This window comes from Pholis gunnellus, assembly GCF_910591455.1.
Source record: "Pholis gunnellus genome assembly, chromosome: 7".
Lineage (NCBI taxonomy): Eukaryota > Metazoa > Chordata > Actinopteri > Perciformes > Pholidae > Pholis > Pholis gunnellus.
Window position 1 is genome coordinate 12,626,386 of NC_136533.1, and position 16,797 is coordinate 12,643,182.

The window sequence follows — 16,797 nt, forward strand, 5'->3', positions numbered from 1 at the left end:
AAGCTTTGGCTTGTTATTTAGGTCATTGCTGTGTAGAGCCAACAGGGTTACTATAGGCTACAGCTGACCAACAAACCAACTCTGTAACAATAAACTGACGATTAATTAGTCGATCAACAGAGAAATCATCAGTATCTATTTAAAAAACTTTTTCTGTCATTTTTCAAGCCAAACGTCCGCTGTTTCTGAAATATAAGCAATTTGAATACATCTCCTTTGGCTATTAGAAATGATGTTTTCGTGCATTTTATAGACAAAATAATGAATCGCGAAAATCATCTGCAGACTCGTCAATACAATATAAATGAACCATTAAACACCTGTTGGATTACCCGCAAAATGCATTGCAAAGCTGGAAATAGTTTTCGTAGGACCGAGAAGCTATATTAATGTAATATTAATTGAATTAACTGTATTCTATAAGACGTTTTTTGTTTTTTTAAAGCTGCCTTCAGTGTGAATAAAGTTGACGTTGATACTAAAAGCCACTCAGGTGGGCCGAGGCTTCACTTCCTGTGGTGAAAGCAGGTGTCTAATGCTGTTAGTGCTAACTTATGGATCACTGAAGATTTAGTAGCCTTTAATATCCCCTGTACTTTTGCATGAGTTTACATAACGGATGTCTGCAGTAATTGATCATCATGTGTACGGAATTTAAAGTAATTCTTGTTTAATCTCAAGAAGGTTTTTTGTTTATTTCGATGAGCTCCTTTCCTCTCAGCAGGTTTGTTTTTGCTGCTGTTCGCAGGTTCACATCACGAGGGAGTCGCTGTGCAGCAGTCTGCAGGATTAGGGTGTTAGTAGTATTGTCCAAAGAAAGAGGAAGAGGAAATGGGGCTTAAGTAAGATATTGTTTGAGAAATGTGAGATAAGAGTTTCGTCAGTTCCCTGAAGAGTCCCTGAAGACGAATGACTTTGAGATCGAGATCAGATGCGACAGCAGAAAAAAGTCCAAATGAAATGGGACAAAACTTTAGGGAGACTGCGTTTTTCTTGAAATATAATGAAGTGTGATATCTTAATGCACTTTCTAACGAAGGTCTAGTGAGAAACTGCAGCAGGTTGTGAGTGGTGAGAAATAGGACACGAGCCGGTTAACATGTGGCTGTTGTGAGGTCAGAGTTAGACCAGCACGTATCACATCACTGTGTTTAAAAAGTACTTCTTACTTTTTCTACAACCTATTTTTGCAGCCTCTACATGCAACATCAATGCTGGTGATTGAACTCCCCGTGACAACAGAGCACTGATTGACAGGTTTACGACCACCAATCACTCTGATTGCTTGTAGAAATTGTAAATCCTGGACGTTTGGTCGCGGTGCAGAGCTCCGTGCATATTTACCGGCTAGCCGGTAGTCCGGAGTCGGGCTACAGTGGCAGGGAAAAAACTAGGCCGGTGTATTTGTGAAGAGCAATTTGAAGGTGAAGCCAAAGTGCACCCAGTTATTAATACACACTGTAAAATGTGCCAAAAGTTGGGGGCTTCACACAGCACAGCCCTCCAAATGAAGCTGTATTCACTCGCCCACCAATCTAACAACCTCGGCTCCCTGTCCTAAAGCAACAGAGAAGACCAGCTGACAATAACTTACAAACAAGGATGTATTATATGAACTGGATGCAGATTAACTTAATTCATTTAAAATGTGATAAACTCTCATTTTCAATATTAATTCACAACAAGTAACAGACCAAAGGGCTTTTAAACCACAGATAACAAGCTATGTTAGTTTTTCAGGTTTACGTATTTATTTTACCTTTACTGATTTGATTTCTTATTTATTATATTTATCACTTTGTTGTTTTCTGTTGTAATCCTGCAAATGTCCCCACTGAGGGACAAATACTCTCATAATAATCGTATCTTAAACACAGATTGAGTCGTCATTGCGCAGGCTGTTTCTGTGCAGTTGATGAGAGAAGAGGAAGCAGGAGGATAGTTGTTAGGCGTGGTGCTTGACTTACGGCGGGTCTGAGTCCTTTGTGTAACTGTCAGCGTGAGTGATGCCACTTTACTTCACTGGACATGCAGGAAACGGCCTGTGCTGATCTTTGAGTGTTTCTCCCGAGTCTCTTCAATCTTCCAAAACGTCTTCACGCTTCTACGTGGAGGATGTTATGGCCATGATGTACAGCCGGAGGAGGAGGACGGGGCTGTTTGTTTGAAAGCTCTTTCAATCGTGCGCTCTTAAAACTTTACAGTAACCTTGAAGTCTCGTGTCTGCTTTATGCACTTCTTCCCTCCCAACACTCTTGACAGCGGTGCAGAGCCGAGACCCTGGCTGTACCTTCAGCAGTCATTTAGCTCTCTCTGTTTCAGTCTGGGCCCTTGTGAAAGTCGCACCAGCTGTTTGTTTGGCCTCCGACGTCACACCGTCCCTCCGCTCTTATGTAGCTCAGCCGACCTGGGCCGGATTAAATGGAGGAGAAGGAATTCCCTTTGTCCAGTGAGAGCGGGAAATAACCTGAGGAGGGCAACGGGCTTAATGCATCCGGCATTTCGATTACCGTGAGCTTTTCTGTTCAGCCTCACGCGGCGTTGGATTACAATATCAACCCTGCTCTGACGGTCTAAAGAAGTTTAACTCCGGGACAAAAGGGGGTTTTTAAATGCCAATTATCTTAAATCGGCCTCTTGCTGGGCTTCACCTGGCTCCGCATTCGTCTCCGGAGGGATTTTTTAAGAAGAGTGCAGCCTGTCACGGTTATCATCTCTCATGGCTTCATCTTTGGCTGAGCCAATACAAAAGACCGTAAGACGGAGGTGCTTGTATGTGGCTGCATATTTAACAAAAAAATGACTATAAATATATGATTAGTGTGACGTCGTAGGCGGACACAAGACAAACAAACAAAGTATAAGACTTTCCAGCTTTTTTTTTGAGAGAGACGCACACATGGAACGAACCTTCCTTGTAAACTCGGCGGCTCAGTGGTAGAGCAGGGTCGTCCTTCAATCAGAGAGTCGCTGGTTCGACCCCCCGACCTCTTGTCCATGTGTTCTTAAGCAAGACACGTAACCACAAATTGCTCCCGCAGACTGTGCCTGCGATGTATGAGTGGTTTAGTTAGAGTCCTGGTGGGCAGGTGGCCCAGGTGGCCCCTGCCATCAGTGTATGAACGTGTGTGAATGATGACATGTAGTGTTAAAGCACTTTGAAGGGTCGGGAGACCAAGGACCTTCCACAAGTGCTGAACCACAAGCGCTTCATGTGAAGTGATATAAAAGCGTCTCTCTGTGTTCTTTAAAGGGAACGCGTGGGTGTTTGTGTGTTCAACATTTACCTGAAGTCGACTTTTCAAACGTAGCTCTTGGTTATATGATGCATCTATGGGTTCATTAATACCAGAGAAAGCACACGCTCCATGGACGTTTTCCCAGCTCCTTCTATTGGTCTCTAAACAAATTAGAGGGAAAGAAAAACATAGAGCGGAGCTTTGTTATTGAATTACTTCTGACATGCTCCCCCGAGAGTATAATTCACAGGATACTAAAAGGCTCGGGTGCACGACAACGTGAACAAATTAGTTTGTTTTGTGCTTATCTTGTTACCGGACCGCTGGAAACGAGAAGGGATTTTGAGGCATTTTAGAAAAAGCAGTGCGTTACAAAGATTACCCACGGCTGTGGTCGTGTAACGGTCCTTCATGGAGATTTAATGTGCTTAACTTTTTTTTTCCTTTTTTCCAGCTTAATCCTGTCGTGACAAATATGAAACACGTCCCTTTTCCAGCTTGAACAGGCACACGGTTGTCTTTTTTTATCTGTGACCTGAGAGCAAAGGTTGGTTATTTAAAATAAGAGCGCAGCGCTGAGCTGGATGACCAACGTTATGGCCGCATGCCGTCTACCTCCTCAGCTCGGCCTCTTCCTGTACGCAGAAGAAGTTACCGTCACAGAATATTATGACATTTTGGGAAATATTCTTTTATTTATTCCCTCTCTTGATGAGAGTTGGATGAGAATATAACTTCCCAAAATGTTGACCAACATTCTCTCCAGTTAAGCCAAACTGGAGAGTTTGACACGGGCCGTCTGTGTGTTTTTGACATGTAGCAGCTCCCAAACAGTTAAAAATCCAGTGTTTATCTGGAGCAGCTCACATTAAGTAGATTAGGCTCCAGTCGGTAGAGAAGAAACACTGAAGAACTAAACTGAAGCAGTACTTGGTTTATGTTTTGACTACAAGATCCACTTTAATCCCAAGGGAGGAGACTACTTGCTGCATGCTTTTCCTCTGCTGGCTTTGACCTTAAGAAAATACAATATATATATATATATATATATATTTTTTTGTTGTTAAATCTTTCATGTTAAGATTATCATATATATTATAAAACTTGTTTCTGGTGCGGAAGCAGCAGATTGATAAGCAGCCATGCTCCCTCGTAGATTAGTGATCTCCACCACATGCGAGGCTCTCGCTGCGCCACAATGTCACCATCAAGGAGACGGCGTCTCTGAGAGCGACCGGGGGGCTCGCACGGATCTCTGTGGAAACATGTATGCGCTCGGTTGTCGTTGGCCCCGCGGGCTAGCTGAGCCGCCGTCTCCTGCAAGGTGATTTCACTAACTGAATTGTCTCTTTGAGGTTTCCTGTGGTGAAAGAGATTGTGATGTTGTTGCCACGAGAAGGAAACACTCAGTTTCTAAGGAAACACTCAAAGCAGAGAGTGCACAGGCCTCATTTGCAGCGCCACAGGCACATTTGCTGTATACACGGGGACTGCAGCCCTCCCGGAAGTGCCGTTAAACGGCACAGTTTCTTTGGTGTCTACTAAACACTCCCCGATGTGCCGCAACAGCTCCTTCCTGTGTGTGTGTGTGTGTGTGTGTGTGTGTGTGTGTGTGTGTGTGTGTGTGTGTGTGTGTGTGTGTGTGTGTGTGTGTGTGTGTGTGTGTTGTGGGTGCGAGTTCCTCTCGCTGTCTGTATGCGCAGGTGGTTAAACTCTGTTGTTTGAGCTTAATGGCTTTAAACTTTGATTTCAGTCTTACATTCGGACTGTAAGAAAAGGAAATTACATTTCTTTTCATATCGCAAAGAAGAAGGAAAAAAAAGCTCTGGCGCCTCATAGATACATATTTGTATCTTTGTTCATTTCCGTGCTGACCTGACTGTCAACCGCAAAGATGTTTCAGCTGAATGTTTATGATAAAAGCAGTTTGTTCCAATCCTAAACATGAAAGCTCCTTTTCTTTTGTTTTACTCCTCGTCTGGCCTAAATGAGTCCGTTTGGACCCCATCACAGTTAGGGAACCGCACCTAACAAATCTGTGAGCCATTTCCTTTATGTGAAGAATAAACAATTATGTGAATGTGTAGACTCCCTTCCTATGTGGGTGGTCAAAGGCGGGAAGCAGACCGTGCGTTCACCCGCAGCACTAGCGGAGTCGTACAGAGCTTAGTCACAGTTTCCGCTCTTGTTCATTAAGTGGCTGCTCTGTGCTGATGGCAGCCGTGCTCAGGCCAGTGTTTCTGATGCTGCACAGATGATTTTACTTTATTTCTGATGCTAATCTATAGACGGCATTGCCGAGTCACAGACTTGGAACTCTGTTTTGTTTGCGGTGTGCCACATACAGTCCCAACAGTGCAGACTGATGATGCCACAGATCACAGGAGGCCGAGTCTCCCAAAGTGAGCTTTGAGTCTTCATTCTCTGCCTGCAGTCTGAGTCACAGCAGCAGACTCTCACCCCGCTGACAGCGCTCTAATGAGGATTCTGGATCAAGCTCCACGTACTGGGGACGAGACGGCTGGTTTCTGTTGTCAGGTGTCGTCCTCGCAGCGTGTGCTTGTATCTGTTTCGTGCGGGGCATCACCCTGCGACGGTGATCACAACGTGAACAGTCACTGCTTGCCGCCGCTGCACTTGTCTCGAGAGAGTTGATCTTTCATGACAGCCCAAATGTTTCCCTGTCTGCTGTCTTGCTTCACGCCGTACCTCCTGGAACATGAACGTAGAGCTAAAATGTCAAATATTCTGTGGGTCCAGCTACTCAAATAACCTAGCTTTTCTGTGTTTTTATATCATTTCAAATTGAATATCTTATTGGGTTTTAGATTGCTGGTTGGACGAAGCAAAACATTTGAAGGCGGCATTTTTCCGATTTCTTTTTTTACATTGCGTGGACTGAAGGATGGAAGGCCTTCCTGAAAGTGGAAACATTTCTAAAAGTGTTCTCATCATTCAAAATCAAATGTTGATTGTTTAAAACTATTCCTACTCACATTGGTGTGTGACACAGAGGGCTTTAATATGGTTTTAGAATAAAATAAAACTTTATTGTCCCACCACAGGAAATGTCTCTTTATCTCACAGATAAACACAATAAAACTTAATACAAATAATAAATACAGAGCGTGTTACATTTCATCTGCAATACATGTGCAAACGATGCTACTTATTGAAATTGATTTTGGCTGGTGACCTAAAGTACAACATTCACAGCTGCTGTCATAAAACCGTGCTTCCGTCAATATAAAAGTATTTCTTAAAGCGCGAGTTGAATACAATAAGACCAAACAAACCAGTAAAGTGGATGTTTGTTTCCTTGCAGGAATCCTCTTTTCTACTCTGGTGTTCGGGCCTGCCTGTGGGTTCATCCTTGGCTCCCTCTGCACTAAGTTCTACGTGGATGCTATCTTCATTGACACCGGTGAGTTCAATATTTCTCCGGCGTTGCTTTCGCGTGTTTTCTCCGTGCGTTTTGGTTTATTGACCTCTGCTGTGCCTCTCCACAGATAAGCTGGGCATCACTCCAGAAGACCCGCGGTGGATCGGGGCCTGGTGGGCAGGCTTCCTCCTGTGCGGCGCCTTACTCTTCAGCTCGGCTCTCTTCATGTTCGGTTTCCCTCAGTCACTGCCGAGCGGCGAGCGGGAGGAGGGGGCAGAGAGCGAGCAGGTTATGCTTCCTCCCTCTCTGAGTGCAGACTATGACACTCCGAAGCCCAGCAATGGGGTTGCGCGCAACCACGAGCCTGCCAACAGCCCCACCTGCTGTCAGCAACTCAGGGGTGAGTGTGCAAGAGCCAGTGTAGCACCGCACTGCTGTAATGCAAGGAAATGACTCTTTAAAACACATATTCATTCATTCATTTCCTATATTTGACAAATGTGAATAACACTAAAATGTTAAACTAAGTAAGTAGCAATACTACAGTGAAAAGTACTCACAAGTTAAGTGATGCTCTGGAAACAGCACTCAAGTAAAAGTACTCATTATGCAGATTGTCCAAAAGTAGGAAAAAAACAAACTTATCCAATGAGTGGCCATCATTTGGTTCATTATAACAATATATATTAGTATTATGTTATTTGATTGCTAAAATAAGTTAATCATATTAGATTAAAACTGACTGAAAGGCAACAAGAGGATCCGGTCTGTCCTGCTCACCAACATGCTAGTATATTAAAGATCATCCTTTGTTTCTTTACGACTAGTGATCCCCAAGGTGACCAAGCACCTCCTGTCCAACCCCGTGTTCACCTGCATCATCCTGGCGGCCTGTATGGAGATCGCGGTCGTGGCCGGCTTTGCAGCCTTTCTGGGGAAATACCTCGAGCAGCAGTTCAACCTCACCACGTCCTCAGCCAACCAGCTGTTAGGTGCGTGTCCAGAGCAAACGGCCATGAGCGCACGCATCCCACGTACGGTTTAACAGCATAATAACAAAGGTTCCACTTTGTTTTCAAGGTATGACAGCCATTCCGTGTGCATGTCTGGGGATCTTCATGGGCGGTCTGCTGGTGAAGAAGCTGAACTTGTCGGCGCTGGGAGCCATCCGCATGGCCATGCTGGTCAACCTGATCTCCACAGCCTGCTACGTCTCCTTCCTGTTCCTGGGCTGCGACACCGGCCCCGTGGCAGGGGTGACGGTGCCGTACGGCAACGAGTAAGAGAGGAAGCTGGATAGATGGCAGCCATTTGTGTTATAAACGTTGAACACCGGTTAACACGGTACACGGATTTATCTGAGGGGTTGTGAGATGAGGAAAGCAGAAGACAAAAAAACATTTTCAAGACACTTGACCAGTCGTTGCATACAGAAACTATCAGAACAAGAAGGTCTTATTATAATGGATATAGTGTTCAATGTCTTTTCTATTAATCTTGCTAAAGCAAAAATCTCCTCATTATCAGCCAATTCAACATTTTACCTTCAAACAACCAAAACAAATCCAGGTTCTTCAACTGGATTTGTTCAAACCGATGATTCCTCAAAGGACCAGTGTGTAACATGGAATATTATATTGACAGCTGTGTTTCCATTAGTGTGTATAGTGACTACAATGAGCACCGTGTGGCATCGCCAGGATTCTATAGTACAACCAAGATCTTCCAGTTTAGCCAAGATTCAATTTCCATTACAAAGCTGGTTTTGTGACAACTAAGCAATCACATGCAGCTTGTATGTAAAATGAGATGAAACGGTTCATCCCCAGGAGGAAGTTAGTGGAGTTCCTCTCGATTCAGCAGAGAAAGTTAGACTTCGACTATAAGCAGTAAACTAGAGATAATATGCAATTATTCTGTTACATACCCTTGGCCAAAAAGAGTTTTTACCCCCTAGATTGTGAATGTGTGTCCCATCATGAGGACTTATTCTAATAAATAAACATGAGCAGTAAACAACATTATAGCAGTGAAAAGTAACACTGCTGCCAAGGTCGGAGGACTTTATTGGAGGCGAACTGCAAAGGGTCTAAATGTGTGAACACAATCTTATCGCTGACGGTCATTGGAGCACAGTGGGCTTACTTTTTATTCTAACAACTTTGAGTCATGGAGTCTGTTAAAAGATGTTCTATTCAGAAAGTGGCCTTGGGTTCCTCCGTGCTGCACAGACTGAATACGAATGCGGCAGCCTTCACTGAATCAGTCGCCGGTCTCATGATGGAGCTCAAATATTATGCAACAGGACATTTCATTCACTTTTATATCGATGAGTCATAATGAATCATACTTCTTTGTCATTATCGGTTTATTTATTGTAGCCTGTTTTGGTCTAGAACGGGAAATAGTTGAAATGTTCCATTATTAGTGGTTATGTAATACCTGATGCAGATCCCAAAAACGCTCGTGCATCTTCTTAAAAGACAAATGGAAGGAAGTCTTGGGTTCCAGTTGCTCAAAAGTAAATGTTTTTGAGGTATTTTGTCTCACTCTTCTGTGAAAGTACACTGAATTTGTTGGGGGTTTAGACTGTTGGTCGGAGGAAAAAGGAAGAGGAAGTGCAGCTAATGGAGAATAAGGACACATTTTACACACATGCAAACGCGATCACAAAGTACAAATCCACTTGGTTGTGTTACATGGAAACTTCAGGGACCAGTGTTCCCCGTTTCCTTTTGGATTGCAGATAACTGAGCAAGTGATTAACCAAAGTCCAAGGTATCTATTCAAAATGGCGGCCCCATTAAAAACACACTTGACTACAGACACACTTTGTGTTGCGGTTCGATACGCAGCCACACAGTTGCCTTAATGTCTCGTTATTTCACGGTGAAAGCAGCGTGTTTGTCCGTGTCGCGGGCCTGTAGAAACACTGACTTTAGGTCTCCGCTACTTTTCGATTCGGTAGCCTGAACCCAGCCTGCTCCAGAGCAGTTTCCATGGAGATGTTGAAAGTGAACCATGGTGTCCCTGATAAAAAAAAAAGAAAAAAAAAAGTGCTTCTTCGATTTAGTTTGTGCCACATACAGATAGAACTGGTACTTCCAGTTGGAGAGGATGCTCAGCTTTCTCTCTGTGTCTCTGTTCAGGACGCTGCGGGTGGGCGAGAAACCCGACGCTCCGTGCATCAGTCACTGCAACTGCTTCACCTCCTCCATCAGCCCCGTGTGCGGCTCCAACGGCGTCACCTACCTGTCTGCCTGCTTGGCCGGCTGCACCCAGACGGGCCGCCCTCGCGCCGCCACCAACACCTCCCAGGTCTTTAGCCTTTAAGTCTTGCGGTCGCGATTAATAACGGTAATCGCAGAGGAGCCAAAACGGCAAAATGAATTACACATGACGCAAACCTTTCTTTGAACTTCTTAAAAATGGTCTTTGATATTAAAGTTCAAGGAAAGAAGAGTCCTAGTATTTCACAGTCCTGTCATCATCTATCACATGTGGGTTTTTTTTACCAGATCAGATGCCGACTGCAGATTAGTGTCTTTTATATTTAAATGACATGCAGAAGAGACTTGATGCTGTAGCAGCACTTATATAAAGTACAGATCATTTAATTGTCTTGTGCTGATACCGGCTTTCCTCCTAAATGTGTGAAAGCGTGCACCAGTTGTAACACGTTTTCCCTGTAATTTGATTTACTAGTTATATTTCAAATGGTTCTTGTATGAAGCTTGCTCTTCTTCTCTTCACAGAACCTGACGGGATGCGCTTGTGTGTCCGCCGAGAGTGAACTGGCCACAGCCGTTTCGGGGAAATGTCCGATGCCGGGCTGCCAGGAGTCTTTCCTCATCTTCCTGTGTGTGATCTGTGCCTGTAGCCTGGTCGGCGCCATGGCCCAGACGCCCTCTGTTATCATCCTAATCAGGTATGTTTGGTATAAACGGATGAGTGTGTGCAGTCTTGTTTTGTGGATGTGCGTTCTTGCACCCAATCTAATACAACAACCAAACTATTTATTCTATCTGCTTCCCGTGTAGGACTGTGAGCCCTGAGCTGAAGTCGTATGCACTTGGAGTGTTGTTTCTGTTGCTGCGACTCCTCGGTAAGGACTTCTATCAGATACCACATTCATTTCAGATACTACGGTATACGATGTCTCGATACTGCCGCAGTACCCGTTAAGTGTGCGTAGGTTTCACAGAGCTCACTGGGCTTAGATAATCTCGTCACTCCCATCAATACACGCCTCAATCGACCTGAATATGCATTTGTTTTTCTAGTGTCATCAACTCTAATGCTGTTGGGTTGATCTGATTTGTCTCCATGTGGGAACAAGAAACCAGCAAAGCGTTTCGGGTCGATCGAGGCCTGTATTGGTGGGAGGAGTAATGCAATTAAGGAAGACTAAATCCAGTTATCGAGAAACACGCAGGTCTAATTTTACAGATCGTGAAAGAGATATTATCTTTGATTAGCTCTGTGTTTGGGAAGTAGAAGGTACGCATTTCTCAAATAATTGAAAAAAACCCAACATTTGTGTTAAATATAACATAAATAATCTTCACTCTAAATCCAACACTTATTAAATCTTTTTTTTAATGTTGAATGTTGGTGTTGGGACCGACACAAATTATCCTCTTTTCCAAACTTTTGCATTTGTTGGAGGAATTTGAGATTTGAGGAAAACATCAATCAAACGATTTACTCTCAGATGGAGCCGGGCTCTGTTTTCAAGCTCTGTTTGCTGAGCTATGCTAACCGGCTGCTGAGTGTAGCTTTGTGAACATTCGTGAGAGCGGTACCATCTTCATTCTACTACTTGGTATCATCTGACTCTCTGAGCACAAAGGACATTAAAGATATTTCTCCAAAAAAAAAAAAAAACCTTTCTATGAGAATGATTTGAACATTGAACAAAGAAAAATCTAAAAAGAAGAGAGGAAAAAAGTCTGCCTAGTTATTTGATATTGACCCAAAAAGAGTATGTGGGCTCAGTCAGTGTTTCTGTTTGACAGGATTCATCCCCCCTCCTCTGATATTCGGTGCTGGGATCGACTCTACTTGCCTATTCTGGAGTTCAGACTGCGGCGATCGGGGTGCTTGCCTGCTCTACGACAACGTAGCTTACAGGCATCTGTACGTGGGCCTCGCCATCATCCTCAAGGGCGTCGCCTTCCTCCTCTACGCCACCACGTGGTATTGCTTACGCAGGAACTACAGGAAGTACATCAAAAGCAACGAGGGCTACATGACGGCGACGGAGTTTTACCCCTCTCTCACAGACGGCCCCAAACTAGTAGACAGGACAAAGTTTATATACAACCTAGAGAACCACGAGGTTTGTGAAAATATGGAGTCAGTTTTGTAGTTTGTTATGCAAGAAAAGGACAATGTTGACGTTCATATTCTCGCAAAAGAACTTTTTCTTTTTCTTTTCCTCAAAGGATAAAAAGTTTTCTTGATCAAGGCAATCTATTTAACGGCCCGTCACAGGTGACGTTACTCTCCACTGCGCTCCACGTCCTCGGTAAACTGTCAAGGGTCCATTTTAGTCGTTTACGTATCAGCGAGGTGTTGTCCAGTGTTGCCGGTGAATTCCTGTGTTGACTCGGTGGTAGAGGACAGACTACAGTTACTGTCAGGCTCAGTCCTAGCTGATTAGTAGTGAGTGGACATGATGCTATTACAACTAGTTGCCATGTTGTTTTTAGGTCTGTCATGATTCCGGTGTTTCCTTTCAGTCAGTGCACTGTGTGTTCTGCCTGTCGCGCTCTCAAAAGAGAGATTTTTATGATAAGAAAAAACTAAAGTTGGGTGGTTCCTCCGTTTTTCATATTTAAAAGTTGCCAAGTGTTTACAAACTAATAGTTAAGTTACTGCGTTCTTATTTCAATGCAGGAAGGTTTCTTATAAGACGAGAACAGAAACACCCGGACTGGGTTATTAATAGTGGCCTACTAGATGTTTTAACTGTAAACTAATTCAGTCTAGGACCTTTAAAACAAGGTGGTGTTTTCGTGTCATCACACACTGTTCCGTTTCTCGTTCTCTTGCTGGAGCACAGCCACTGTTTTTGATACTGTTTAGACTAGACTTTGAAGTCTTGTCTCATAGATGCAAATGTGCAATTCATATCTGATGCATCGATGTTCATTACTAGTTTTGTGTCAGACTGCAGGGTTGTTTTTCATTATAGCAGTTTGTTTTATCTCCGTACCTGCAGAGTTTATCCAGCCTAACACGTCTTAATAAGGGATTATTGAATTAAGAATGTTAATTATATTTTCTTTTGACTTTTGCACCGAGTGGAAGAGCAAACAAGAAAATCAAAAATAATATTTCTGTGTTTTGGACATTCAAGTAAAAGAGATGGGGAGTAATATATTAGGTTCGTTAGGCGCAGAATGTTTTATTAGATTGTTTTTGAAAGGACAGTATAAATTATATATAGTTAATTGTCTGAGATGTGTATGTCTGATGTCACAGAAGATTTGGGACAAGTCATAGCGATGGAAATAGTATGTTGCATTGTTGGGGCAAACAAAACAATCCTAGGCCTGTAATGTCTTTTATCCAAATGCCAAAATGGCTGCTTACAATTTCCAAATTGCATTCAGTGCAATATTTTTAAGAATACAGAGATGTCCTGGCCTACATATCCTATTCTACAGACTTAAGAAAGCATCTTGGTTTGGTACAGAGCCCCGCAAAAATCACGCCATCATCACTTTATTGTTTTTCAGCAAAAATGAGAATGATGTAAAAAAATTCATTCGATCCTGTCGCAAATGCAATATCAGTCAAACCGCAATTAGATTTATTTTTCAAAATCGTGCAGTCCTGATCTGGGAGAAATACATAAATACTACAGAGGGGTGTGTGTGTGTGTGTGTGTGTGTGTGTGTGTGTGTGTGTGTGTGTGTGTGTGTGTGTGTGTGTGTGTGTGTGTGTGTGTGTGTGTGTGTGTGTGTGTGTGTGTGTGTGTGTGTGTGTGTGTGTGTGTGTGTGTGTGTGTGTGTGTGTGTGTGTGTGTGTGTGTGTGTGTGTGTGTGTGTGTGTGTGTGTGGTCAAAGTGAACAACAAAGAACACACTGAATTTATTCCTGGACATGTATTTGAAGAAGTCTTTAATGCAACTCGGCACACACTGTACGAACTGTTACTCCGATGTATGTTCTCTCTGCATTTAAAGTTTTGACATTGTCCCTTTTCTTACACTTTTTGTATGGCAACATATCGTTTATTTTACTCTGGAAATAAATTATTTTTCAGAAAATAAATTGAATTTTGAGTGTTTTTGCAGTCTTTTTTAAAGACTTTTTCTTTTTTTATTTCAGAGAGCTACTTTGTCCAGCGTTTGGCTTTATTCTGTCATGTACTTACACACAACCAACACATATTCATAAAACAAAGAACATCAAAACAAAGGACACACATTCAGTCCAATAAGGGGAATGGACATGGCAGAAACCAAACAAGACAATTCATCAGAACATTTAAGTTACATTCTATGATAAATACTCCTCTTTGATCTACTCTACATATTGTATAGAACGACATTATTTTCCATCAAACCCACTTTAACCTTTAAACGAGTGTTTTCAGGTGTGGACCTGAAAACTGAATGGAGCTGCTCACAGACTTGTGATATTTTGAGTCACACAGCAGATTTACAGCTTCTAGTTCATCTTTTATCCTTCAGTCACTATTCCAAAAGGAGCCACTGATAATATAGAGAGGCTGTAAAAGAGCCCTGTAATCCATCTGGATTTTAATAGGTTTTATTCAGACTGCTACTCCATTGTCTTTTAAAGAACACTGCAGAACTTTAACCAGTTTTCAATATACAGTATATAATCCAACAGATGTATTTTAAATCAATGTTTCTGACACACATGAAGCCAGTGTTAAGATCTGAGAACTGGACTAATCTATTCTTGGTCTTAATGATCATAGTAGCCGGGCAAAGATGCATCCAAATATTGTCTAATTTTTAAGAGTGATGTCACTTTCTAGGCAAAAATAAAAGCCCCAAAAACAGTGTATTGACAAGCAAATTAAATTTTCTTTCAGCTGCTACGTGACCTAATGAAAACTGCGTTATTGTACTTAATAAATCATCGTTTTGGGAGCATTTATTATTTTTCTTGAGATTTTGCTTATGCACCTGACATCATGCTGGGACATTCATACACTACCTCATCAACCACACTGACATATACCGAAAGTTGGAGCTTTGACTGTAACATTTTGGCCATGAAATAAGAGATGACATTTCTTTGTAACCTGCGACCACATTCCCAAAATATTTCAAAAGGTCACCCTCAATGTTCCAACAAAGAACCTGTCACACCTGCACACAGCCAATTAGAGGCTGACCTGAGTCCCAGCTGCAGAGGGTCAGCGGGGGTTTGGTTTATTGTGTTTTCACACAGCGCACATTTTTATGTGCTGTGAGTTTGAAGACTGATCTGAGAAGCTTGTACTTTAAGTGTGTTAATGAATCAAAAATAATGAAGCTCTGCAGCTCTAAACAACCGAGCCAAAACTAAGCTTTTTGTTTTTGTGCCCAACATTCATCAAGGCCCTGTTTTTCCTATTATCTCTTAATATTGCTTATTATCAGCTACAACAAAACCCAGTCTGCTGGACTGGAATGAATCACGTAGTTTTATTAAATCAAAGAACTCTCTGGGATAAAATAAATTATTGATACCATGTAAACAATAAATAATAAATCACAAAAATGTTAATGTTTGGCTCGTGTGCCGAGCACAGAAATAAGCCTCTTGTGAAAACATGTTATCATTTCTAACTTCTTTTGAATCCAAATTCAACACACTTTCAAAAACTAGAGTGTAGCGTGTTTCTGTGGTTGTAACGTCTAATAATAGCACGATGACGCTCTTCAACAAGACACAAAGCTGGTGTATGAATACAGCTACAGTATCGGCAGCATCCGCTGGTTAACATCACTCTCTGATACACACCTCGCTCCTGACGCTCGTCACATCAAAGACACCCAGCATGCAACTGCGGGACTCCGGGAACAGTGTCCTTGTTGAAAAGTCAGAACGCTCACAAAAATCAAGCAACCTCTAAATAGAAGCTGCTGCAGGCAAGAGTTCTCTCTTTCAATCAAGCAGCGTCAATTAGCCTAATGGGTGCTTTAGTGAGGCGAACTGTTGCACAACGGCTCCTGCAGAAAAAGAAACAAAGCAATAAATCGTCCGTGGAGAACTTTGACTTATGTCTTGTTCATACTGTTGAGGGATATACTGTGTTATGTTTCAGTGAATATTAATCTAGTGGAGCGAGTGAGTGAGTTCAGCCCGCTGACATTTAGACGTTCATGCCTGGATGCTGATTTTTCAACAACGTCACAAATTGCAGAATGTGAATGCAAGTGTGAGATTTCACATGTCACACACACACACACACACGCAGAATATATGAATCAGCATTAGTATTTGATGTTATTAGCAGGGTGAATATGAGTCATGTCATTATGCACACTGTCAAGGCTGCAGCTGCACTTTTCACTTTATGTAAATTATCCCTTTATCCATGTCTATGACATTTAATTGTGTAGCTAATGTATGCATGTCATTTGAGAAAGCCAGAGCCAACACTTTAAATGTGCTTCAACTGATGAATGCTTAATTTGCAATTAAAGCCAAACTGACCATGTGACAACCATGTGCTCAGCTGTCATGCATATAGTTGAAGTCAGTAAATAGATAATAATAAACTATGATTCAGCTGAAAATGTGAGTTTATTTAGGCAACTATGAAGGACTAGCGAGACTGGAGATGATCATGAGGATGAGCAGGACGAAGAGAAAGTCCTGAAGGATGATGCCGATGATGAGCAAATGTCCAATGTAATCTGTATTTGCTTTAAATATTACATACTCTGAAAACTGCATTATTTTGGCTGCTTGTATTTATCTATGACGTGAGTACTGACACAATAACTGCTCAAATGTGGCCACGGTGTTCTCACATACTTTAGTTAACTACACCGATGGCTTCCAGTGTAGTTAATATAGCTGTTATAATTTAAATGGCCATTATTATAGATAATTAAAATCTCAACATGTGTTTACACTCATTGCTTAAGCACTAGTTAATTAAGCAGCAATTAGTGAATGTACATTGTTGCTTCAAGGC

At 42.3% G+C, this 16,797-nt stretch overlaps 1 protein-coding gene across 1 annotated transcript in view; it reads left to right on the plus strand.

The window, feature by feature from the left end:
• slco3a1a (solute carrier organic anion transporter family member 3A1a) overlaps nt 1–13,897 on the plus strand; it is a 30,916-nt gene extending 17,019 nt beyond the window's left edge. Inside the window, exons 3-10 of the mRNA XM_079163772.1 lie at nt 6,565–6,663; nt 6,749–7,021; nt 7,449–7,613; nt 7,702–7,900; nt 9,771–9,939; nt 10,377–10,549; nt 10,662–10,726; nt 11,640–13,897. Of these exons, the coding sequence (XP_079019898.1) occupies nt 6,565–6,663; nt 6,749–7,021; nt 7,449–7,613; nt 7,702–7,900; nt 9,771–9,939; nt 10,377–10,549; nt 10,662–10,726; nt 11,640–11,992 (1,496 nt within the window). The 3' untranslated portion in view covers nt 11,993–13,897. The remainder of the gene's footprint in view (nt 1–6,564; nt 6,664–6,748; nt 7,022–7,448; nt 7,614–7,701; nt 7,901–9,770; nt 9,940–10,376; nt 10,550–10,661; nt 10,727–11,639) is intronic.
• Nucleotides 13,898–16,797: the final 2,900 nt, after the last annotated feature.